The sequence below is a fragment of the Euwallacea fornicatus genome, chromosome 32, assembly GCF_040115645.1.
Source record: "Euwallacea fornicatus isolate EFF26 chromosome 32, ASM4011564v1, whole genome shotgun sequence".
Taxonomy (NCBI): Eukaryota; Metazoa; Arthropoda; class Insecta; order Coleoptera; family Curculionidae; genus Euwallacea; species Euwallacea fornicatus.
The window spans coordinates 798,248-825,184 of record NC_089572.1 but is presented as its reverse complement, the minus strand read 5'-3'; the positions used below and the strand labels follow the sequence as shown (position 1 = coordinate 825,184).

At 35.5% G+C, this 26,937-nt stretch overlaps 4 protein-coding genes across 9 annotated transcripts in view; 2 read left to right on the top strand and 2 right to left on the bottom strand.

Moving 5' to 3' along the window:
- Window positions 1-17,482, top strand: part of Madm (MLF1-adaptor molecule) — an 88,280-nt gene extending 70,798 nt beyond the window's left edge. For all 3 annotated transcript variants that reach the window (XM_066299124.1, XM_066299123.1, XM_066299125.1), the window contains exons 7-11: window positions 2,536-2,695; window positions 11,784-11,970; window positions 14,676-14,795; window positions 14,853-14,993; window positions 15,058-17,482. In XM_066299124.1, the coding sequence (XP_066155221.1) occupies window positions 2,536-2,695; window positions 11,784-11,970; window positions 14,676-14,795; window positions 14,853-14,993; window positions 15,058-15,123 (674 nt within the window). In that variant the 3' untranslated portion in view covers window positions 15,124-17,482. The remainder of the gene's footprint in view (window positions 1-2,535; window positions 2,696-11,783; window positions 11,971-14,675; window positions 14,796-14,852; window positions 14,994-15,057) is intronic.
- A 63-nt stretch (window positions 17,483-17,545) lies between these two features.
- On the bottom strand, window positions 17,546-22,550 carry Culd (CUB and LDLa domain). Of its 4 annotated transcripts, none has more exons than XM_066299090.1 (12): window positions 22,273-22,550; window positions 21,973-22,211; window positions 21,720-21,919; window positions 21,470-21,659; window positions 21,255-21,419; window positions 20,983-21,192; window positions 20,812-20,931; window positions 20,645-20,755; window positions 20,479-20,589; window positions 20,281-20,428; window positions 19,961-20,214; window positions 17,546-17,835 (listed from the first exon to the last, which is right to left on the bottom strand). In XM_066299090.1, the coding sequence occupies exons 1-12, from the start codon at window positions 22,533-22,535 to the stop codon at window positions 17,546-17,548; spliced, it is 2,301 nt and encodes a 766-aa protein (XP_066155187.1). In that variant the 5' UTR covers window positions 22,536-22,550. The 4 variants fall into 4 exon arrangements, 3 of the variants coding, with proteins under 3 accessions (XP_066155187.1, XP_066155186.1, XP_066155189.1); XR_010733642.1 differs by adding an exon at window positions 19,744-19,893 and having other exon boundaries at window positions 17,703-17,835; window positions 21,470-21,919; XM_066299089.1 differs by having other exon boundaries at window positions 21,470-21,919.
- Window positions 22,551-22,686: 136 nt separating this feature from the next.
- On the bottom strand, window positions 22,687-24,725 carry LOC136348357 (glycoprotein-N-acetylgalactosamine 3-beta-galactosyltransferase 1-like). The gene is made up of 4 exons (XM_066299132.1): window positions 23,737-24,725; window positions 23,315-23,484; window positions 23,095-23,208; window positions 22,687-23,035 (listed from the first exon to the last, which is right to left on the bottom strand). The coding sequence occupies exons 1-4, from the start codon at window positions 24,431-24,433 to the stop codon at window positions 22,886-22,888; spliced, it is 1,131 nt and encodes a 376-aa protein (XP_066155229.1). The 5' UTR covers window positions 24,434-24,725; the 3' UTR covers window positions 22,687-22,885.
- A 427-nt stretch (window positions 24,726-25,152) lies between these two features.
- baz (bazooka) overlaps window positions 25,153-26,937 on the top strand; it is a 42,126-nt gene continuing 40,341 nt past the window's right edge. The window contains exon 1 of the mRNA XM_066299083.1: window positions 25,153-25,533. Coding sequence (XP_066155180.1) covers window positions 25,414-25,533 — 120 coding nt within the window. The 5' untranslated portion in view covers window positions 25,153-25,413. The remainder of the gene's footprint in view (window positions 25,534-26,937) is intronic.

Genomic DNA, 26,937 nt, shown 5'->3' with positions numbered 1-26,937 from the left:
CCTTAATGTCACAAACAATAAGATTAAAGGATCACGATTATCAATAATGAAATTTATAATGTTTAATAAGATACAGCAAGTAGGTAATACGATTATCGTAAATATGTTTAAACGCACTTAATAGGTTTGACGAGTGATCCATACAGGGTGATTCAAAATTCAGTACAAAGAATTTAGGAGCGCATATTTTACGGCAAAATTAGGCCTCCTTTCCTCTAAACGTATGCATAGTTTTCGATATCGACAGTGTTAAGGTATTTCCATTACGAAAATTCATAATAAGCTAGAACTGAGTAGTTTGATACTTCTGTGCGTTTTCTGGCAAATTTATTGAAATTTGAAAAGAATGTGATCGAAAATTCGAAATTTTAAAAACCAGACGAAAATACTAACTTACAGCTAAACCAAACGGTCAACAAATTCGATAGAGGACGCGTACAATTGTCAAACTACGTCGTTATAGCTTGCTATGAATTTTGATATTGACGATATTTTAACATACTGTATATTGAAAATAAGCATTTGTGGACCGACGCTTATAAGAAAAGTCTTATTTACTCTTAAAAATACGCCCTTAAATTCTTTGCGCTGAATTTTTAATCACCCTGTATGTATATAATATTTGTTTCTCATTTAAATTGGCAAATTTCGCTGAGGAGGGGCATCAAGTAGATGACTTAAAAAATGAGTAAAAAGATTGTTTAATCGCAAATAACAAGCTGTCTGTAAAATATTGCAATCGGGTAAGCGATAGAAATGACTATAAAAATTAATGAGAAAATATCAATCCACCGACGTGTTTAAGATTATTTATGCGGTATTTCTTATTATTTTCATCAATTTCGAGATTTTTAAAATTAAACGAATGTTGCAAAGCAGAATATAGATAGTTGCTAAATCATAGATATCTGGTCTAATTAATTAATTAATTAACCATAAATTATATATGAAAACATAAACAGTCCGTTATATAACATTTTCGTGTTTAATGAGGTCTTTATTATTTGTACTTTTTGTATATCCATTTTTACTCTGTTATGTTTGATTTTCCTTGACACGCGTAGATAACTTTATCTTTGGGTAAAGTGCACATATCATAAATAATTTTCATTATGCGCCTATTTTAGTAAACTTCGTAAAATTTATAACGTTGATAAATTGGGAAAAAATAATTAATGATCCGATTAATATCTCTTGGAAGGTAAGCATTTTCTATTCCTTTTGAATAGAAATCGTTTAAAGTCAAAGTTGTTCAATTTTCCCTAAACTTTTGTTTGTTTTTGTTTAAAAATTATTCCAATGCATATTTTTCCTTCGTTTGGGTTCCTTTGTTGCCAAGGTGAAGAGATTATTTTTATTACAATAGAAGTGTCAGGATTTCCAAACCCCACACACGTGTGAGGTATTTGGCTCCCAACTAATACGTATTTTTCCAAACAACAATTTAATCTCAATTCAAAAACATTAGAAAAAAAATATGTTGTTGTCTATCTCTCGCTTTAACTCGATTCACCAGACTGCCTGGTCCATTGTTTCAACAGACGCAAAAACACTAATCCGCTTATTTACTCATTAATCAAGACAATCATTAAACCGATCTTGTTTTCTTTAAAAACACTGAGAAATAATCATTCAAATATGGCAAGCACCAACGGAGTCATTTTACTAACAAGCTCACGCATCCCAATACTGGAATGTTCCCTAAAAACAACTTATTTTTAGCCTAAATGTAAAGGATTCCCTAAGTCATTGTCGTATGGCAGAAAAAATGATGAGGTGACGTCAATTATGACCCCAAAAATGAAATGTACCTACGTTCGTTTCTAAATGTTACCGAAATTACACATTCCGGTCACGAAGTGGTCCACATTTCATATTGGGCCAACCACAAGATAATTCTAAGTTTAGAAAATTTTAGAAGAATTTCTCATTTAATGTAGACTTCGAAAGACGCATCCTTTCAAAAAGTCCTCTGAAGTAGTGCCCTGGGTTGAGCTCGCTGCTAAATCGTTCTATTTGACACAAGACATAGTATGTTAGACCTCAAAATCGCACGAATGTTGTGCTGTTTTATGCTGTTTCTGATGATGGAATTTATTGAAACCAAGAAAGTGAGATGTTTGCGTGGTGCTCGGACATGTCAGGAAAGTGCTGACGGTAAAATTCGATGACCGACACTCGTTCCTACTTATTGATTTCGTGTGGCGCATGTGCGCTAACCAGGAACACACGCGGCATGGGACCAAGTGTCCAAAGATATACGCAGATGCATCAAGTTTCGCGAAAACTTCGTCCAAGCTGTCCTAACATATTTATTTATTTATACTTATGACCACATGAACGATCATTTCAAACGAACGCTACACGTTCGTAAAAGCATACCGTTTGATCAGATTACCAGGAAATTGTTCCGAAACTATCCGAATTCATGACATTCACTTTCCCCATCTGTTGTGCATCTCTAAATCAATTTGTCAACTGCATGTTCATTTAGCACTTTCCATGCCCATTTCAATAGCGGATTTTTTTTTCCAGCAAACATATCCGAAACGATAACGGACGAATTGATGCAACGGTGGTATGGACCAGAGGTGATCGTAGCCGAAATCAAGAGGAAGCACGATGAGCCCACCCAGATGAAGATGACGGATGTGCCCGTTAATGAAAAACTGGAGAAGTTCGTCGAAGATGTCAAGTAAGTTGAAGATTGTTCGGTCTTTGATGTACCGGTTGCTGTGACAAAGATGATTACGGATCATTCCTAAAAGGTTTCAATGAGCGACGAAAGGCAGTGAGATCAGAATGACTTGATATCTAAATATCTCATACGTTAGTTGTCTTCAATTGATATGTCATCGCATAGTAGGTCAACCTTCAGTTTCTACGCTGATATGAAGTCCAGATTGTGCATTCGGCTACTCAATAGATTTACAAATGCAATTTTAAGGTCCAGAACTGAAAAGCGACTTAATTGAAATCCTCCCACAGAGTCCGTAATTGCAGCAGAAAACTCCCATCTGCCAAAAACTTTTACGAGCAGCTTATTCTTGAATTGTCCATATTTACGACATACATTTATGACTTGAAATTATCGTTTAAACAAATTGGTTCTTTAAATTAAAAGAATATATTTATATGCTATTTGGAGGCAGTGTACACTTAAGTAGATCACGCGTTGTTTTTCTTTTGCTCCGAGGTCCGTGATGAATTTCAAAGAATCTCTAAAGCAGTAGGATTTTAGTCAACGAAAGTATTAAAGCCGTTTTATAGAAGCAGCGTAGGGATTCCACTTAATGAAAATATATTAACCAATGTTCGGGTCATCACCAGAGATAAAAATTGATGCAGTAAAAATACAGCTGCATTAAGAATGTGAAGTGAATATGGCTGGAGGAGGCTTTCACCCCAGAAATTAATTTCACGAAACGTTAACGAACCGAGAAATCCAATCTATTTTCCTCAAATACGTCTATTAGTTGGTTATCTCTTAGCAGAGAAGAAAAATTTTTTGAGAAGAGTTCTGAGCCTCCGCATGGAAAAAAGGTTTGGTTTACTGACTGCCACGGCACTTAGCTCCCAGCAGGTATGTTATCCAACGTAGAAAATGGATATCGAAAATATTTAGTTTTATCAGGTCAATTTCACTGTTTTGGCATGTGCTACTATTTGTTTGAACTTATTTTCAGTTAATTTTAATGGAGAATAGTGCGCAATGAAAAAAAAAACATAACAGTGTTAGATAACACATTTGCTTCACAACATCGTCACAAAACATAATTTGTTACTACACCACTGGCTGGATTCGAGCCACTGTACTTTTTATGCTAAATTGAAATATTGTTTCTCGATCACCATTTTTAGAGGAATTCGGTACGACGCGGAAATGATTCATAATGGTTTGTTTACGGTCATCGTAGTGTTCCAAAACCACCTTCGGCAAAAAGCCGCAATGATTCAAGGTTTAGAAATGATATACAAAATTGCATTTATTAGTGAAATATGACGATTTAGGTATAGAAACGTGATACGTAGTTTTAAAGGAAACATAATTGCCTCTCAGCACATTTACCGATGTACGGGATGTTCCCTGTCAATGAAATTTGTTAAATTGTCTGTATTTTGTGTGTTCGTGTTTCATCTTCTCCTTGAAACGTATTTCAAAACGCTGAAGCTATTGTCGACTAACATCACAAGTGGTTGGGAAATCCTTATGAAGGGAATACTATACAGGGCGTTCCGTTTACGAAACCGTAATCGCTCGTTGTTTCGTTCCAAGCTGAATCATCTTTGGGGTGCTATTTTTAGATGCAGCCTCCCGCAATTTCCAGGCGTTATGGTTATTTTTAATTGTTAAAATAAATAGAGAGATCAGAAGAAAGGTTAGCTGTCTCACTGTTTACCTGGCATCGGCATGCAATTGACCTTAACCATTATTAATCCGCCACTGTAGATTAAACCTGAGTCACAGTTTGGGGATCAAAGAGTGTGTACAGGGTGTTAATAAAGAACGTGCAGATATTTCAAAGAACAAATCTCTGACCGACTCCAATGGAAAAAGTTCCTATTAACATATGGTCGCAGCGGCTCCGTTTAAAAGATACGGAGTGTTTAAATTTTAATTTGAATTTGGCTTTCTGTGAATATTTTTGGGCACAGACGTTAATCGGATGAAATTTAATATTCGCCAGTTTTTTATGATGCAAAACCCAAACGTTACCTTAGTTTTTTTATTACTGATAGAGGGCGCCACGTTCAGGGGTTTATCACGTTTAGATTGTCCCTAACTTTTTTGCCCCACACTGTAGGTCACTTTCGTGTTAAGGGCATTATTGTACATTTAGTTTTATTCAAAAAAGTACTCTTGGGGAATAGCTATTAAATTTCATCCGACCGACTCGTCGGTGTCCAAAAATATTCACAGGAATCCAAATGAAAATTTAAACACTCTGTATCTCTCAAACGGAGCCGTTGCGGCCGTATGTTAATAGGAACTTTTTGCATTGGAATCGGTCAGAGATTCGTTCCTTCAAATATCTACACGTACTTAATTAACACCCCGTATAAATTGAACCTGAACTGCCAGTTCTACTTTCTTGGATAAGTCGTCCGTCTCCTGTTGAACGCAAATTAACCGCATGAGGAAGTAATTATGCAAAATCCAAGCTATGTACGTTTCATGACATATCAAAGAACTATGTAAATAATAACATCGGAGTCATTCGCCTGGCTTTTCAAATCCGAAAGATGTGACTAGCATTATTAGCACATGTCTCATAATAAACCTTTGATAAGGAAACTTTCAACTGCTATTCGGACCACCGTCGCATCTGCTAGCTGTCCCGTCGGGGAGGCGCCTGCCTTAAAAAAATATCTTTAAATAATTATCACATACCTCATAATTTATTTTTGCTACATGAATCACCCTTGAGACAAGACAAGGAAAAATATCGCGGATCGCAAGGCAACATGTTGAACAATAATAACCCGATTGACCTGGCAATCTCTCGATTTCTGTTTGTCTTGGTCAAATAAACATCCAGTGAAACAGGACTTGCGAGAATTTATTTTAAAAACAGTTTTATAAGAAATGGCGATAAAACGTTTAATAATTACGTTTTGAGGCTCTTCGGAACGATGGTTTGTTGCTTGACCGGTCTGAGCGAGAGTTAACTCGCTTAACCCTCAATTCGACAAATTTTGAGTCAAATACTTGGTCTCTGACACGTTAACTTTTCTTTTTTTTTGCGGAGAAAAATGCTTTTACGCACGCCCGACTGTGTTGTTTGGCCAATCGGGGAGTGTGGGACTCTACTGTCGTCATACCCACTAAAAAACTCCGCCCCTTCTCCTGGAACCACCCTTTCGGGTATTACTTCAGGATTACCTTTCTTCCCTTGTTTCTTGCTTACTCCGCGTTGTCCGTTTGATTTTCCTCGATCAGTGTCCTTTTTCTTCTTTTCTCCTCTATTTACTTCCTTCTCACTATTTCCCTCAACATTCCAGTCGCGATGTTCCAATCCCTCTCGCTTCTCAAGATTATTTCGCTCACGTTTCTGGCCGTGAGCGATGCTCCGCACTCTTCCTCTGCCTCCCTTCTGCATGCCTCGGACTCCTTGCAGTGGAACACGGTGTGTTCTGCCGTGTCCTCTTCGTCACAAAACCAGCAGCCGTTTTCCTACCTCCTTCCGATTCTCTTCAGATAGGCTCCGAAAACTCCGTGTCCCGTCATCTCCTGCACCACGTGCCAGTCCAGGCTCCCGAACCTCCTCTCCGTCCATTTTCTGACGCATCCGACGAATTTTCTTGCCCACCCATTGTAATCCTCCCATCTTCCTTGCCATTCTCTGTACATTTGATCCTCCGATTCTTTTGCTACCTGCGGACTACCAGACACGTTAACCTGAACTAACCTGAACTAACAAAAATCTGACGTTTTGCTTCATAATTACTCGAGGTTCGTCGTCGTTTTTTAGATTTTCTCAAATTAGCATGTTATTGTTTTTCTTTAGAATTTGCTTATTCATTTCATGTAGAAGAAGCAGAATCGGTTTCGCGTGCTTTTAGTCTTGGGATTGTTCGGTGTCAGCGGTAAATAAAACAGAAAAAAGTACTTAAAATTTTGCATTAAGTTCGAAAGAACGGAGAACTTTTTAGAGTCTCGCTCGCTAATTGCAATTTAATTGCAGAGCAAGAAATTGTAAAACTGCTGAAACTAGACTTTGCATATAGCAAGTTGTTACTTGATCGTAAATAATTTGGTGTTGTACATCTTTGCCTTTATTTGCATTTGTATTAGTTGATTTTTACCACCAAATTCATCATTACCGGCCTCCGTTCTCGTTCTTTGTTACGTTTCAATTATGAAGAACCGAAATTCCGAAGGCTTTAACTGAACGAAAAACATATTTTTACTTTTGCCAGTGGAGTCCACACTAGCACGACCTTGGATAAAAGAAAAATTCACCGCCTCTGCTCTTCTATAAGACGAGTCTTCTGTTGTTTTATAGGTTCTTTTTTTCGATAATGGTGAAAGTCTCTTAATTTCAAATTTGGCTCTGGCTTTGTCAAATAATTTTTTTAAGAACCCATATACAGGGTCAACCAAGAGTCTTGTTTATGTCGCAATTACTACGAAATTTTATCTATAGGCGAAATTACTCAAATCCTTCTGAAGGGTTTGCAAGGTAGCAAGTCCCTTTGCGTTTTTTCGTAAAGCCGGAAGACCGACATGCAAAGAGAAACATAAGAATGAGGTGTACAGAATTTAATCACCTACGCAAATTCTCCTTTTGAACGATGAAGGAGGGCAAGGGCAAAAACCTGCTGTTTGAACACAAACCTTACTTTGTTGGACTGTGCAATTATTCATTGGACAAGGAGAAATATGGTCAGTTTATTTGTCGTCTCTTAAATTTGCATTTGCTGCAAGTCTGCCACTTGGCAAGAAAGAAAGTTCTAAACTGGTTATTTAAACATTTCTAATACCAATAATATAGTTATAAAATCATTAATTTGCACTAATAACCTTGTCCTTGTAAGCGCATATCGGCGCTTACTGCGCAGGGCGTCAGTTTATTTAACCATATTAGAGCTTATTTAAAACCACTACTTAAACGCCATTTTGCAATAATTAGACAACGGGTTTTCTACGATCAAAACTGTTCTGATTCAAGCTATACACTGACCCAAATTAGTGCCCCATTTTAGTGATATGCCAAATTTCTAACGGGTACAGCCATTGACTAGTAAGCACTCATTTAAAAATAAGACTGAGTGTTCTGTGTCTTATTAATTGTACAGAAACATGGAAAAAACTACATTAACTAACCTATAGCCTGTATCAGAAAAGAGAATATTGCGAGTGCAATGAATAATTACACGTTTATGATTATATTTTTTTATTAGTTGTAATTGTTTTTTAAAAACATGTCTGGCTGGTTCCCCTAATTGTTCTGCTAACAGGGCTCCCTGCAAACATCCTTCCCGAAGGTCGAGTATTTAATACGAATCTACTCTGGGCATCACAGAATTTAGGCCGAAGGTGTTGTTAAATGCTTTTGGCTCCAAAAGGGGTTCACCCTCGAGATTCCTAACAAAACGGTGCAAATTATTAATTTTCCGTATTTTCTCCTCCGATCTAGGAACAAACAATAGATTTGTGCAGGTCAGATAAGATAAAGCCTCACTGTAGGTTGTCCACGACGCGTTCCATAAATACAATGAGCCAACTTATCAACTATTTCATTCGAAGCCGGGCAGTCTAGCGCGAAATATTTGGCGGTACCACCCACTCTCTTAGTACTTTTCTGTCAGCATTTTGGTGTGTGTGTGTGTTCAAAAAGCCGGAACAAAGTGCGCGAATGCGTCCCGAAATCCTTCGAAAGGACGCGTTTTTTTAAAATAGTCGCTATTTTTAAAATCGATCTCCTGCCGGTGGCAGATCCACTGATTTCACTCAGTTAGTGCTTCAGAGACCGTAAAAGTGGTTCCCGATGATCGCCTGCGACAATCAAACTTCCACTTTGGGCCTTCACCTCAAGCTTTTGGCAATGTAGGTTCAAATTTTATTTAGTAGTAGAACTATTGGGTCTATTTCGGGCTTTTTGCTTGTGTTCAGTTGAAAAACAGCTTTAACGAGAGGTGATGTGAAAATGCTCTCCTCCTTATGTATTTTTGTGCAGATTTACTCAAGTTTTGAGAAGATTTTCAATTTAAGGTCAGTTGAAAAAATTAAAAATCAGTGTAGGTGCAGTGACGTTATCGTCGAAATGGTGTTTGTTCCTCTCCTTAATTACCGGAAATGTGTGCACGTCATTGGCTTTAACATCTTGGAACTAACCCATTTTTTTGAGAGCAAAAATTGAAATTCCTTTCCCATTGAGCTCACCAAGTTAATAAACAATATAGAATTTTTTTCCCATATTATATGTTTTCTACGGTTTCTCGCGCTAACAAAAACCTTTGGCACTTGAAAAGGATAATCTGATTAGAGATTAAGGTGGTAGTGCAAACATTTCACATGTCTATTAATAGCAGAACACAGGTGACACCGTGACATCAGTTCCAGTACATGATTATGAGGTTCGTCTATTTGCCGAATATTCGTGGGTTTCAAAATATTTTGTGGTTTTGAGTCATGCAGTTCTGCTCGAATGGAAGGCAGCGTTTCTTTAATCCGATAAAAGCCCAAGATGATTTACATACATATGATTACATGTCAGATGGTTAATAATCACACTGATACACGTAATGAAGTTATTAAAAGGAGGTTAAGTTCTTGTAAAAATTTACCGGTGACAAGAGGATTCTGGTAGTCCTCATTGGTGAGGAGGCTGAAATAAATGATGTACATAGAGGACCAAAGCTTCCGCGTAAATTCATTAAAAATTAAAGGAAATGTTTTCCATGGAAATGCTGGAACGCGTCAAGCGTTCTTTTAAATGTGCATTTTTTGACGTTGCAGACGTATACAGGGTTACCAATGTAGCAGGTAAATGTATTTTTCCATTTTTTCCCTATAGAACTTCATGTGTATTATGCTGTTTTTGAGTTCTTCGCGAAATTCTAAACATGCTTCATGTAAGATACCCACGTCTAAATTCAACAACTATTGAAATATTTGCGCAATACGATAATTAGAGTGGCCTGCTGCATCACCCCCTCTCATCCCTATGGATTTTTATGGGGTTATTTGAAACATAGGGTGTATTCAAATAAGCTCAACGGTGTAGGAGAATTAAAAAATTAAATTACTAGGAAACTTAACAAATGGCTTCTCAAATGACTAGAAATGCCCTTCAGAAATTTGAATTGCAGCTTGTCCACTGTCCACAAACTGAAGGAGACACAGTTCGAACACATAACATATTAGATTATGTTGCTATATTGTTTGGTTTTAGTTCATATTGTTATTTTATAAGTATTAATAGTTCTATCGTTATTTCTATTTTTTGTAATTTTTCCGAAAACTGTCGAATTTAGACATGGGCATGAAACATAAAGTATATTTAGAATTTCTCATAGAACCCAAAAAGTCATAATATACATGAGGTTCCACAAGAAAAAAATGAAAAGTACGCAACTAAAAACAATATTTAACCTGTTTCAGCATTTTCATGAAAAATATTTTCTTAATTTTTAACGAATATATGCAAGACTTTTGGTCCTCTGTGTATATGTCTCGATATTTGTTAAGCAGCAAATTTGGAGCCGAGAGACGTACTTTGGTGGAATTAAGTGTCATCTTTATTAATGCAACAAAATTCCTTATTTAAGCATTTGTTGATGTGTTTTCCTTCTTGGAATTTACGCAGTAAGGTGATCCTGCAATTCCCTTGTCGGAATTAACTTGATGTTTAACTAGAATATTATTTCGTTTATCAGTCAATTTTTTTTTTAATCTATATAATTCTTTATTTTGCCAAGCACAATATCAAGCCACGGGACGTATAATTTTCATCAGCACATTCCACTTTTCCGTAAATAGCCCGCCTCGTCCGGTAAATAAATAAACTTAAATTAAAGTGGTCTTTCGGCAGGTCCATAATAGAGGAAATTACGTGCGATAATTGATGAAGTATTGAGTTGAAATTGGCAAATATTCAAAGGTGATAATAATTCTTATCCGACATTAATACTCGGTAAGTGTAAAATAAAAATAACCTCATGTTCGGGTTAGTAAAACACTTCTTTATTTTTATTCTTTTCCCTTTTTCTGGGGATTTTCTGGGGAAGCCTAAATTCAATATTTATTTTTAAAAGTCCAACGTTACCCTTTTGGCAAGAATTGATAATTTTCGCTTATATCATAAGGATTTACGAAATTCCACAACTACGCCTGAATTTTGCAAAACATCTTGGCGTTATAATATAGTAATTTTTTACTTACTTTCTTGAGGCATATAGATATTTCTCTAATTTCCTGAGGATTTCCGAATTTGCAAAATTTGGACCGAATTTCCGAGAATCGATGAATATTCTACAGTACATGTGTTTCAATTTGCAGGTGCTGGTGGTAGAGAAATGTATGAAAAAGTCGTTAAAATGGAGGAGGAATGTTAGTTTCCGCACCACCAAACCCGTTTGCAAGTACTTTTTCAACTTTCAAAACATCCCTGGTAACATCCGAAGGGCAGCTGTCAAAAATTCCCACCTTTTCTGTCTCTTTTTTGCGAAATATAACATATCTCTTTCTTTGTTTGCTGTCATTAATGTCGTTTGCAGCAGCAGGCAATTCATCTACGAGGGACGCTCGCATTTTAAACACGAACTAAAGAAATATCACGAAAAAGGTGCGCGCGTGGATATTGACATGCAGCATATAAGAAAATGACGATTCTCGCTTTCTCGAATCTCTTGACATATATTTTTTATAATTGTATTATTTCGGTCATTATTATTTCAACTTTTATGGCACGTCGCCTATTGGCTATGGTGTCCGTTTGTCGAAAGTGATTGTTGAGTCATTCAGAGACAAATTGCAAAAAGAACCAGTAAATGTTGTTTACTCACAATAAAATTAAAATCGGAGTAAGATTTTCAATTAGTTGAAAACTCACTTGACATGAAATTTGAAGCTGTGGCCAAAAATGTAGGTGGTTACATCATTCAAAGTCAAGAGGAAAACCTGTTGTCTCGGAGTAACAGCCTTATCAAATACACTGTTTGTATAAGTCTGATTCACAGGTAATAAATAAACCGCAAAGTTCGACTAAATTTTGTTTAACCAAACAATGCATGAACTTATTGAATGGCCTGATTATGGTTGTGGTCGTTTGTTGCAGAAATGGCATCTACCCGTTGACGGCCTTCGGTGCCAAACAGCCCCCACCGGCCCGCTCCAGGGCGATATCCCCGGAAATGGCGGAATCTGTCAAATCCGTCACCCCGGAACCGACTGATGTAGAAACTAGGAAAATTATTAATATGATGTGTGATGTTAAGCCCAAAGAAGAGAGCTGTGATTTACAAGTAAGTTTCCTTAAGGTGTAGCTTGTTGAGTACGAGTGTTCCAGAGAGTAAGTCAGAATACGTGTTACATTTCAACTGCGTATTCAATCATAATTCAGATGAATTGCTAATAATCAAATTAAACGTCAATTCTCAAATGATATAATGTGATAAAAATAATGAGATTTGAATGTGTTAACTGACCAATTAACACATTTAAATCGGACGGCTAGAGGGCTAAAGTCCTGTGGGCAGGAACTATCAAGTTTCTAAAACATTCCATTCCAAGTAATTTGGAGTTTTTCCACAGAAAACTTCTTTAATGTCTTACATGTCGCCAGGGCCATAAATTTTAAGAAAAAAATTGAACTTTAAACTTAATAAAAATTTCGACGCAACTCTGATAATCTATCATTAATATATTAACTAAAAACACTTCGAAACTTATCAATCTAAACACCAAATCACACTGATGAATTACTCCACCATGACACACGAACATTTGATGAACAAAGACGAATTCATCACCTCGAAACTATGTTCGTATTCGATCATGTAGAAAACTCACATAATATGTTGATTATCTAATAAGAATTTTTGATGAATTTCGCTCGCGAACCAACGGGATAAAAAGTTGCGTTATCGGCGGCAGTCATTAATATATTTTGGGGTGAAGGTGAAATAAGCGATAATTCCCTGCAATGACGTAGGAGTATTATCGAAATCTCATAATATTAAACATCAGAACTTGTTACCGCATTGTTTAGTAAGTTAGCTAGTGCTAAAATAGTTAGCGTTGGTATCATGCCTCTAATGCAACTAAGGCGTGTCCTTAATTATTTAACGATTTTGTTATCATTGAGAATAGAAGTAAAATCTGGTTTTAAAGACACTTCAAAGAAGCCCACCTTTGCTCTTTGCTAAACCTCTTAAAATGTCAGTGCTGGAGCTCCATAATAACCCCATCAGTTTTATAAAAATGATCCTTAACATGATATGTTTGAAGCGACGATAACTCGTGAGGGATGGCAAGAGACACAACTCAACGTCAGCGGTCTAGAGAGATCTCAAGAGACGATTTAAGCTTCCCTTCAATATGACACGTCGAGAAAGAACACAAGTGTGTCTGTTTTACTTCGAAAAAACCGTAGATTTATAATTGATAAACAAAAAAGGAACAGAAGATTATGCTCAAAATTCAGACTCATGTTTCGGGTAATACGTTCAACCAATCAGGCTAGTGGAGGTTCATACCCTCCAGCTCTTCGACAAGAAAAAATTTACATCTGCAATCTATCGTCTACATAAACTCCAAATCGATACAGGTCGTCCGTCGTTTCATGCACAGTTTATCCGTAAGAAGTAACACACAAAAGGTAAGAAATTATCAGCCATTTCTTACATTGGCTTACGGCTTACGTTCAGTTTGTTCACGTCCACCGTACCGATAGCAATATGTGTCGAACGCACGTCTTACGTCTTATGCCACAGGAAACTCTGCAGAGTTCTTCAATCAGGTCTTCACTTATTTTAGTGAGGCGTCCGCTAAATTTCGCGGTCATCAAGCCGATCATCAATCCTTACTGAACGTATGAATCAGAAAGGCAAATGCCGAACTTAAAACGCCTTTGTACGTATTTGATGGCAAGACCCACAGTTGCTTCGTGAGTAAACTCCTGATAATTTTGCGAAGTGGATATTTTTGTCCGTGGAAGATCTGGCTACTTCTAATTGATGCCACATCCTCATTATCTCACGAGGCCATAAAGTCGAGATAAACGAGGCCGGGATTTGTATGGTGGATGATAAATGACAAAAGATCGACTGCTGATTCTCACAATGTGCAAATGAATTGAGCAGTAGAAATTTAAATCGTTGGACTTAGTTTTATCGTCAAAAACTAATATTGATTTTCATCAAGTTTACAATATGCCATATGAGATAGAGCAACGGAAGATGTGTTTGCGAAGCGTGGGGTGTGAGACATATATTAATTTGCCTACCGGTAATCTCTGGCATATTATTTGCTGGAAAATGAATTTAATTAAATTAGCTGTGTCAATATAGGAATTTGTTAATCATCTATTGGTGTATGATAAACCGTGGCTTAATGGAGATTAGTAAAATCAACTCAGACGTTTTTATTTTGTTCTAATGCAATGAACTAACTTTTCATGAAATGCAGCAAAGTAAGTTTCGCGCATATAGGAATGGTTGATCTCGTTTGATTCGTTAGACAATATTTGCTATATCGATTTTTAACGATATGCGCTTTCTAATGTGAGTTTATAGCGTTTCAACTTCTTCAACAGCTCTTTTTAGATTACCTTTTCTGATAACTGAAGGGGGCAATCGTGGGTGCACACACTAAAAATATCGAAGAATAACAATTTTAATGGCATGCAGAGCAATGACGGGTTTTTTAGTTTTTCTTTATATACAGTGTGTTCCAACTTAACAATACAAGTATCGACTTAAAAGCCGAGAAAGTCATAAACTGTTCAACAGGCAAAGTTACAGTTTACTTTATAAGAAATTCACATTTGGTTTTCCCAAATAATGGAAATTTTTTTTGAAAAGTTGGTATACTGAAAGGTGATTTTGTGTCCATTAATCAATATAATAAAATCAACGCGCATTCCCTTTTCTCAAGTCTTGATTATTTCACCAATGTAACTTATTACACACATTTCTATGTTCATAATCGAATAATATTTCTCTTTCAGTTGACCCTTGTGTTGCGTATGGATGATAAAATGAATAGGCAACTAACTAGCTGTGTATCTCCAGGTGATAGTCCCAAAGTGCTAGCACAAGAATTAGTCCATTATGGCTTCGTCAACGAGGTAAGTTTGTCGGTTTCCCATTAGTCGGCGGTTTGTTGCTAAATGTTATGTATTCAGGTCGATCGTGATAAAATAGCGACATTAATAGAAGAATCCATTAAACATTCGTCAAGCCACAGTAGCCCAGTGCACAAACACAACTGCAATGCCCAAGTATCAGATGCGCTTCCCTCTGTACCTCCGGCGGAATCTACAGTGGTAAGTTGCATTATTGCATTTCGATGTGTTCATAAATCTAAGAAAACCTTTTTCTTTAATAAAGATACCATCATTGCCAGCCGTTAATTCCATTGCGCAGACACAAGTGCCCATGCATTCGACCAGTTAGTGACCGGCTAAAAACTGCTTCCAGATGAATTGATTTTCATCTGACCAATTTTACATTTCAACCCTGTGAACAAATGCAGAGCGTCGACTGCCTGATTCATTCAATAAGAGAGAAATGATTACTCGATGGAAAACTAGAAACTCGGCCAAATAAGTCGTGATAAAGCGGAAGCTTAAATACACTTATTATATTGGACATGTGATACTATACTAACGGAGAGAACGGGGTATTATAACGGACATTTAACTTTTAAGACTGCGTTTCGATGCTGGACATTGCGCTAGTCATGTGACCATAGTTGATCTGTGATCGGAGCTCCGATATGACGTAGAAATGAAGATATGTTGGGCAAACGGCTTAAGATGAGAATAGATGTTTTGGAAAGTTTGATTGTGCTTAAGCTGTTTGTTGACTTGGCGCCCTGACAGTAAAATTTACATCACAAAACGTAAAAGAAGCAACGTTCATGATTAATTTTCTTTTCATAAAAGTGCCATGTATTCGCTCTTAGTTTAAATTATCATAATTTTACCTTTTTAGTCCTACATAGCTCAAATAAGTTTACGGTAATTGTTTTAGGTAGATACACATTTCTTTATTATTATTATTACGATTATTATTATTATGATTATTAATATTATTATTATATTATTATTATTATTATTATTATTATTATTGCGTTTAGCATCAAAGTCTTCGCGTGTGTGTCTGGTGTGCAAAGCGTGCTTGATTTAGATTTTACTGGCAAGTTCGAGAAACCAAAAATACGTACGACAGAATTGGACGTTCTGCTGCGAAGCTTCCATAATAATTGTTAGCGAAAATACTCAAATAAATAATATATTTTGATTTTCCCTTGAGACTGACCGTAATTTAAATTAAGACACGGGAATTGTAAATGAGCTCTGGAACAATTGAGAGTTTTGAAATGTGTGCATGTCCAGCTTAAAACACTAAACGCGGGACACTCCCCTAATAAGTGTAGTTTTTGGCATAAGTCGATCCACCGAGAATTCCCGATATCTGTGGTAGATTTGAGTGGAAGAGCCTAAATTTGTTTCAATGTTCAATATGAAGGACGTATCCAAAAAATGTGGCAGTCACCAACCATCTAATATAAATTTTCTACGTATAGAACGTTAGTCAGCGAAGTCACACTCCACTATTGGATCATAAACAAATCGATACTGTGAAAAAAGCTTCATTCAAAAAATTCATAGTTGTAGACAGGCCAATTTTAGTGGTAGTTCCAAATATATGGAACGGATCGAAATAAAGATACGTGGGTCAACCCCAATTTTTCAAATTAAATGACCCATTTTTGAATGTTATTCCATATTCTGCGTCGAGTGACAAGTATTTTTTGCATAACGTACTATGGGCATAAATTCATTAATTTTAAACTTTTAGCAACGTTTAAATATGGGAACACAACAAATTTAATGATGTTCATTATTAATTACATAAAAGCTCGCTTCCCCCTTAGGTTATATGGAGGTGATAGGCATAATATTTATGTTTCTTTATAATCCTAACTACGCATCTTTAGCTTAAATTAACAAACTTGTTTATTTGCCACCAAACGTGGAAAAAATTTCATATTCCACCGATGCCGGTCCTTTAGGATCATACTTTTCCCACGTGAAAAAAAAAGGGAAAGCGTATGGAAGGTAAGGATCTTCGCAGTTACCTAAATCTACACTTATTACGGATCACGTTAAGTTCCCCGCTCCATAGAGGCTAAATAATTATTCTACTTGTAAGTAACCACACGAAAAGATCTATGTTTCTAAGGAACCATTTGGAGACGCAAATGTGTTTTGCAAATGGTACCTTATACCAAAAACTGCCTTATGAGTAAACATATTGGCAAATAGATTCGAATGTGTGGACAACAGAATCTTTTAGTGTTTTAAGTAAAATCGTTCCCTCTTCATGAACAGTTTTATGTTTTGCCAACGAAATAATGCTTATTTTTGGTAAGGCCTAAAAAGAAATGTGTAAGTCGAATTATATTTTTGTGAGATTTCGAGTGGTATTTAACTTTGATAAAGTCAAATCAAAAGTAATACTTATGTTTGATCATTTTATCCGCATAATCTAATAGAAGATTAAAGGCTTCAAGTATACCCACCTACTACGTTATTGTGAATTTAGGGCATAGGCGTACGTTTATTACTTTTGGTTACATTATCAAAAATCAATGCTACTGTTGCTATTAATGCTTTTAAATTTAGGGAATACGACTCTTGTAAATATTAATTATACTTAATGTAATTGTCTGAAAATGTAGATATTAAATTTTTTATTGAAGAAAAACATGTAGAAACTAAAAAATCAATACAACTATTATTTATTATATTGTGTTATTGTTATTGACAATGTGACGGTGACAATCCCACCCAACATTACAGCTCACCATCTATGCTAAATTACGATACAGATCACTGCTTGACAAACTCCTTCTCGTTAGGGGAGCTCCAGTTTCTGAGAATTCGTACATTAACTCAGGATCCGAAACACTTTTTGATAAATGCTGGTCCGAAGTACTACTAACCCTTGATCGGCGTCCTAGAAGTAGAGTTGATTTGTACTTGATAAAGTTCTTCTCAAGCAAAGCACTTATATCATGGAATGGCACGTTCATTGAATTTAACAGGTCTCGCCTCATGATTCCCATCGTACCCTTGTAGGTCTTAAAGTCAGAATTTCCTTAAACAATAAAAAAAATGTAACACTTCAAGCTTTGTTATTTATGTCACATGTGCCAAAAGACATTTCCCCGCGTGTTAAGCACAATATTTTTTTTCTACGTGCACATGCGTGTTAACTTTACCAGCTAAGTAATGGGATTCAGCAATGTTGGTAGAGATCTAATGAAGGACAAAAGGACTCGATATCTGTATCTGCACAGTCCTCTTGTGTACCTGTTAGGGTGACACTTTACCCTTCCGATTCTATAGCTTATTTTGACGATAAATGTAAACGCTATGGAATTGATGACATCTAAATGTATAACAGTATTTTTAATTGCTATTTACATGGAGTTTTAGTACGTGCAAGCAAAAGGCCATTAGGTGATTGATAAGTGCGAGAGAGACAGCCTATCGTCGTTGAAGGGCGAGAAGTACGTCTTAATCCGAGAATGGATATAGTTCCACATAATTTTGGAGGACGCAAATTATGCGCATACATTCAGTTTTATAATAAATTAAAATTTTTCATATTAAAAACCACAATTAGAAAAAAATATATTTCTTCTAAAAAGGTGGTTTATGGAAAGTGTTCAAACCAATCAACTTTTTGTGCTAAACAATACTCGTGTCGATCGTAGAATTCCTTACGAACATTATTTAGCATGTCCGGCATAATTAAAAACATCAATAATTATTGATTTCAATCCTGCTAAATCAAACGCCCAATCTTTTTCATTTTGAAAGACTTTATTTAAGATAAACCCAGACAAAAAAGTTATTTGGAGTAAAATCAGGTGATCTAGCGACTCATCTAATATTCCCAAATCCAATAGTGCTTGGTTGTCGTGGGAAGAACAACCGTCTTATTAAAACCAAATGTTATTGATTTCAATATTAGGAATCTCAGTAACAGCTGGAACAATTTGATGTTCAAGATATTCGAAGTATCTTTGAGCACTCCAATATCCATTAATAAACAAAGGTCCAATAATATGATTGTCCAAAATCCCAGCCCAAACATTTAATTTTTGAGGCCTCCTGTATTATTAGTCTCGTAAGAATGTTTTTGGGCCCGGACTCGAGAAACAGATGGATTATGTTTTCCATATAATGAAAAACTTTATTCGTTAAAGAAAATAATGTAGAAATCAAGATTTATTTTTAAAACCTCTTACAAGAGACATATTTTTTATAACTGAAATTTTGAAATTCAAAAATTTAAATTTATTACAAAACAGAATGTAAGCGTGTAATTTACGTCCAAAATAAGATAGAGCTGCATCCATCCTTGGATTAAAGCGTACTGTTTGAAAGCCAGCGACGGTTGTTTGTCTCTCTGACACTAATCAATCGCCTTATTGCCTTTTGTTTGCACTGAATAAAATTCAATGTACATAACGACCCAAAAGATACTGTATGCCGAACGAAAAAATCAAATTTTGGAGAATTTCATTGCCAAACACTGAATTTTGAATCTGCTAAAAAGAAAATGTCTCCGTCTATCTTCATCATCTAAAATTAAACAAAACGTAACGTTCTCGCTGAGTGCTTAATTCTGTATACCAACCAATCAAAAATTAAGTTTTAAACGGAAAAAAAACATTTATTATTTGCCCCTCCACCTTTGTGGCAAGAAAAATTGCTAGAATTTACTACAAACAAAATTTCGTATTTTTGGCGATTCTCTCAGTTTGTAAGCCCATATCAGTAACCGTAGCGCATTCATTGCAACTGTTACTTGCATCTGCAAACCAAGGATAGTTAACAATCTACTATTATAGTTTTCAAATTACGTCGCACAGGGTTAACTTATCAATGTCTGCGATAATATTAGTTGACCGGTCTGGTTTATTTGACTCTAGTAATAGCGACCAATTAACTATCAAAATTCCCTAGTTACGGCTAATCATCAACAGTTACATACCGAGTTCCATTACGCGTACCTGGTTGTGCAGACAGAGGAGAATACCGGGAGGCGAGCGGTACTCAGATAGCGTCCGAGCGTCGTCATCATGTTAATTCAAATGACATCAAATTTGATATTTTAAGGGAAAGGATATGGATTCTAGATTAGCTAATGATTATATTGTTCCGTTAGTGTTCCGCAGTACCTTAATAGCATGTCAGTTTTCTGAACTTACCGATCTCAATGCAAAAAGTACTCGAAGAGCCTGCCTCGTCCACATTATTAACTCCCCTAGCCATATTGCCGCTAACGTTTTGATTGCTCAAAACATTCTCATAGGCTGGAGGAGAAGTATCAGGTATTGTTACAGGCGATGTCTGGGAATTGCGAGTGAGACTTGCTCTACGAGACAAAGTAGCACTGTCGATGGAAGAGCGTGATTTAGCCGCCCCTTTATCAACTTTCAAACTTGAATTGTTAACCGTTGACCTTTGAAAAGAAATTAATTCTTTCAAAATACTCAACTAGAAATAGGGTTTAAAATCAACGTGTTACTTTTCAATTTTTTGCTTACTGCCATAAGCCATTCTTCGGATATATCTGAAAACATCAGAATATTCTGGAGGAGGTTCATAGTCTGGTGGTTCGTCTGGAATTATTATTTCTTCGTCAAAGTTGTTAGCACCTTCTGTGCCGCTTAAATCTGTAAACTCGAGATCAATCAGCAATCTCTAGGCACAACAATTAACACACCCAAAATAGCATGAATAGTATTGATATGCTCTTGAATTCGACGTTGATTTCGAGTCCGTAAATTCACTCTGTAGAGCAACAGCGCCAGGGCAAAGATTACACCAATGAAGCCTGAATATAACCACTATCAAAAATATCAATAATTATAATACTAATATCTAATTACCGAACGTGCATAACAAAAAAACTACGGATATCATCGTCAAGTCCGCATAAGGTTCCACTTTCGGAAATAAGAAATTAGGAATTTCTGAATATTTCCTGTGATCTTTAGGATCTAAAATTACAAAATTCTTATATGTAGTGAATCGTATATTATTAAAATAGACAAACCATGCTGGCATTCTAATGATTCGTCACTAAAATCGCCGCAATGATCGAAACCATCACAGTTTAAAAGGGTAGAAATACATCTCCCATTGTTGCACAAGAAATCAAGTCCCGAGAAACATTCTGTATTAATAACTAATTAAATCAGTGCTATTTTTGTCGGTTTGCACAGACCTTTGTAGCTAAAAGCAGCATATACGATAGCCATTTGGGATTGAGGATTAAACGATCCTCGAAGGCTTATATAGAATCCTTGATTTATGGGCACCACATGCTCTTTTTGTCTCCAAGTGTTAAACTGAATAGGAGGGGGATATTTTAGAACCTCTATTATTGGATCTAAAGATGTTGAGCCATTTCTTATTAAGAGCTCGGTAGAATCGCCTATAATCCCAATATTAATTACAGACCTAAATCAACAAATCATCCATGATTTAATTGACTACCGAATTTCTGGAAATGGACTATCTTCACGTATAAATGCGTTTTTCTATGTAAGAAATGTAAAGGAATTTTCACAATCCATATGCAGTCGTAAACCATCGAACCATTAGCAACCATATTCATCATTGTAATTCCTCCTCCTACATTATTGACTTGACCACCACAATCTAAAAATCTACATTAGAGACCTAATAACTCGCTGGGTTAATGATCTAACCTGTATTAGGTTTAATAATGTCTTTCCCCAAATTTTCTGAACTGAAATAGTATGATGCTTTGAATCCGAAATCAGATGCCCCGTTAGCGTAAAAGCGCATTAACAATGTGGGACCCGATGTTGCTATCACCGGAGGGCGAAATAGGGCGCCAGAGATTACATATAAGCGTTGCCCATTCCAGTCAAAAAACTCAAAACAAATTATACTCTTTAGTACCGTGTTTTCATTATATACCACCAGGTAACATACTTCCAAGATTGACGAATCGGCAATTATAAAATCGGTAAACGACAGGCTTATCCGACATGGGACCTTTGAACGGCAATTAACAACATATTCCGCGATCAAGTCGGCAGGATATAAATAAGGAAAAAATGGGGAAGTTATAGTCTGACTGGAATTACTCAGCCAATTAACTCTTGGAACGTTCTCAAAAACTTCCCTATTCACTACAAAATTTGCATGCAAAATGCATTAAGACTAAAACCTTAAAAAACCTCACTTGTGGCAAAAAATTGCAAAGTAAAGGCGTGCCCATAATTTCTGGTATATTGAAAGGTTACAATGGTAGTTCTGGTTTTGGATATGTAAGTTAATTCTGTTACATTGTTGTGCACGTAATTTCCACAAAATCTCTCCGCTGAGACCTCTTCGAAGGACGGTTGATGTAATAAGACATAGTTGCATCCACAGTGAGAGTAAACTGAGGATTTTTGACACGTTCTAGATATATTTAAGTATCTGAAAAATAATTGACGAACTTAAAGAAGAAAGAAATAAATTAAAAAATATTATTACTTACAGAAATTTTATACGAATAACACAGGAGGGGCATGTGATGAGCTCGACAATGCACTTTCTCTCGGATATATTCTGATAATGTTCAAAATCTTTACCTACCGGTTGATTATTTTGTTCAGCTAGTAGTTCACCAGATGTCCCATAATCGACATGTAGCTTATTGAAGTGGGAAACAGCGCAAATATCCAAAGAATTGTAAATATTTAAAAAGGCAATGGAAATTTTAAAACCTGTAATAAACCATAACAACTGCAAAGCAACCATGGCAAGAAATTACTGTTTAAATGAGTAAATGGGGGTGAACTTTTGACGCAAGGGAAGCCTAAGAAATGCCTGAATAATCACTTAATCTTATTTACAGAACTATAAAGTATTTTCTAAATCAAGCCAGCAATTGGGATTTAAAAAAAAGCACTTTATAAAACGAAATATTTATTCAACAATAAGCGATCAAAAGATCGTAAAGTAGAAAATCTATGACATAGCTACCATAGAATATACTATTTCCAATCATTTAATACTTAGGTTAAACATACAAAAATACTTGAAACAAAAATAAAGATGAAATCAATTTATCACAGAAATGTTAAATATACACTCTTAGTAACCCGACTTCAGTTATCGTAATTAGAGAACTGCTCTTTTTTTAAGTTTGCTGCAAATGAATTTGGGTCATTGATAAGATTTTCCCAAAGTCGATAATATTCGTCACTGCTAATATTTTCAGATTTAATATTGTGATCCCTTAGAATCTTTTTCCAGGGCTGTAAATTGTGTGTGTGAATGGCACACTTAGATTTTGAAAAAAACATTTTACTCTTACTTCATTATCAGGTACACTGCTTTTAAATGGTTGGTTTCCATAGTGTCCAGAAGTGAAAATTTGAAGCTTATAGAATAAGTAATTGAAGGTATACATTCGGCTTCCTTCCGTTGCCTAAAAAGTAAGATTAAGGTTCAATTTAACATGTATACAAATGTATGTAGATACTTATTCATAAAACTAAACCAAATACTAAGTCAGTCATTAACTTTGAACTAACCTGAAATGCTATGGAGCTTTTACTGCAGCATTTTACAGGAAAAACGCTATTTACATAATAATTATCTTTGGAATGAAACATATGGTACCAATTGTAAGGATGAAATGTAGACAAACCGTATTCATCTGCAGTATTAACAGGGGTAATGTTCAGCTGCATTAAGTATTTTCCTGAAATAACAATTATTTGAATAACATTCAAATATATAAAGAAATGGTCAATTAGTTTGAGCCATTACTTACAAGTGCAAACAAGTAGTTGATACATTTTGTTTTGTTGCATCTAATAATGGTGCAAAACCAGTGTAAATGTAAAAATAATTTTAAACTTTACTACCCTGTATTTTGGTTATTGCTTCAGCCTCAAAAAGTTAGTTATAAATCTAGACACTTCAGGTTTTAATTAACTTACAAACAACTTACCCAAATAAAAGTCTTCTTTATTCCTATAACTATTTTCCAAACACCTCACTTCGTCAACCTGTTTCTGAAACAACAGTATGGCTGCTTTGTTCAGAGCATAACCAGGATCTCCGCTATTATAAGCAAAACCCCAAAATTTGATGGCATGTCCCAAATAAAGGGGCTCACTTGCATTTAAAGGAGCCACATACTGCCTAAAGTTCTCTAATAAGAGAAAAGTAGTATCTTTTACTACAAGAACCCAATCCAAACTGGAACTATCAAGTCCGCTCAAATATTTACACAATAGTACCCAGGAAGATTTGTTCCTATCCTGTACAGATGGCATAATTTGATGTCTAGGTTCTATTGTTATTGAACTTATAAAGTTACATCCCTTCGCCCAAGTATCAAGAATTGCTGCAAAATTGGCAGTGTTCTTTACAATTACTAAACAGTGTATATTTATATGGGAATACAGGTAATCAGATTCTTTATAAATTGATATATTGCTATAACGCATATTGTCCCACAACACAGCTTTCCTAGATAATCCTTGCTTTTTAAACCATTTGTTGTAATGTGAGTAATTGGGGCCTAAATGTGCTGTCGTACCAGATTTCTTTTCCACCATCACATACCGTTGCATGTAGAATGCTAATACTGCACCGAGAATTAATCCTATAATAAAAGTGATACGACTATAGAAGTGGGCCATTTGGATAACATTTCTTTGCAAAATTAAGATTTTTAATAATAAGAAAATCTCAACTAAACAAAAACACAAAAATCAGGTCAAGGTTGACAGTGACAGTTAAACGTCAGTGTAAAATATTTTTAAAAAAACACAAATAGGGTGTTATCTCTGTTAAACTTAATGTTATGTGCAATATATTCGTTAAAGATAGATATACTCGCGTTGTAATGGAGTCATAGACATTCAATATATTTCAAAAGTTTGTTGGAAATTCAATGTGACATAGAATTGAGTTATCTTCGTCTGTTACAAATAGAACCTCATATAGTACATTATAAGTCGACATATCGCCTGTCGTTGCATAATTGCTCTGAATGCCATTCTCACTACTAGGTTGCCACGTGAGCAAATACGAAAATTCGTTACTCTTTTAACATGCCAGTTCATTTTATCCTGAGGTATTTCCATCAGTCTTTTAACGCATCTTTTCATATTTCCTTCGTGGCCGTGTAAAATATTTCTATTAAACACGAAAACATCGAACTAATTTTTTTAAACTTGGCATCAGGTATGGCCTTCAACAGTTCAAATTCCTTAATTGTTTTCTTACCTGACCGTCAGAGGGCCCACATTCCAATCATGCTTGGCCATTTGACATTTGAATGAAAAAGATTATTTCCCTGAATTCTGATTGGTCATCAAGCTGAGAATAAAAGAGGGGGAAAAAACTCGTTTGAAATTTTTTAGTTGGTGCAAATACTTTCGCAGTGCGGACGCTTTGAAATTTCCTCTCGTATTGTTTTGATTGAAAAATGGTGTGCGGAACAATTGTAGAAATTAAAAATTGAGATATTAATTAAAAGGCACTGGTTAAACACTAAAATGGTACTAATAAATCGACCATAAAGCAATCGCAGGTGGTTGTTTATTCGTTATGCCCGGAGCATGGCGTCATCATTGCACTATCTGAAGGACCTTCCGTGGGTTTTTTAAAGTTTAAAATGAAGGTAACGGTATGTTTTGGAAGTGTTCGTGTTGTGGTACCTTGTGGGGATGGAGATATCCTGGTTAGGGACTTGATAAGGGAATCTACTTTGCGCTACAAAAAGGCTACTGGCAAGGTAAGTTTTGTTTGTATTGTCACATAAGTTAGGTTATGCTGGCTCTGGTAAACTGTCCAAGGACAAATAACTTTAAATTTAAATTTTATTGGGGTAGTGGAAAGCAGAAACTGGATAATAATTTTAAACAGCACGTTTTACACCACTGACTTTTATCATTAAATTTAAATTTTATACTAAAACATTTAAATAATGATAAACGCCATGAATAAGAGCCCTTAATGGGAAGTTCATTCTACAAAGGTCATAACAATTTAATAATTGGCTACTTCTGTTTACTTCAAATAGATGGACATAAGAACTTCACAAGTTTTTGTACTTGAAGGTTGTAATGCCAAAGAAAACTATTAACTCTCTTAGTTCCATTCATTATACAATTTAAAACATGATCTGCACAGTCAAAGTTAACCGAGGGGTAAATTTTTACATCACCATGATGTACAGATATTGGAAAGTAAATTAAATCTAATGAAAAAATGGTATTGTTGTTTGTTAATTTTTAAGCATAAGTTGATTGAAAAAAAAAACAATGAAATTCAAAGATTTCATTTTTTTTATACCTAACTGAAAAACCCAAAGATAACTATAGATTTATTTCAACTATACTTAGGTTATACATTTAAATGTGTTCCTTCCATTTAAGCATGTCTGTATCTGTTGAGATTCACAAGGTCCCAATGTATTTACCCTTACCTCGAACACATCGCATATTAACAACTTAGTCAGATTTTGTGAAATGTCACATGAAAAAGGGAAAACATGTAAATTTGGTCAATCAGAGATAAATGTCAATTCAAATTTGATTGAACAAATTTTGTCACTTTAAGTGTAACATAACATTTCTGGTGATGACACTTCATATGGTTGGTGGAGCCACTTTCTCTCCACTTCTGATTTTGGCACAAAGTGTTGTATGATTGAAAAATCAATCTAGTTATTTTAAATATAATGTGGCCTGATTCTAAATCACAAGTCGAAAGAAAGCAGCTGATATTTTTCACACTGATCTTGTTCTTGTCATTCTGTGATGAGTGAGTCCAAGATAGGAAGCTTGTAAACTTTAACTAGTTAAGACTTAATTAAATGAAGTCGAGGAATAGTCTAGCAAATATAGGAATAGTCTAGATCTATGAAGTTATTTCTCAGTTATTAAAAAAAAGAAAAAACTGAAATTGTAAAACTTTGTCTTAACTTTTTGCCAGAGTTACCATTAGAGATGGACAAAAACTAAATACATTTATCATGGAAATAGAGACACTCTATACCTGACCTGTATGGTAACTTCACTAAAACGTTCCAGGAATGCTCCAGAGACATATTGGAGTTTTGAAAAATTGTGATAAGGCTTTCTAATCTGATATAAATAAGGAATATCACGGGGAACTCGTGCACCACGTCAACGTT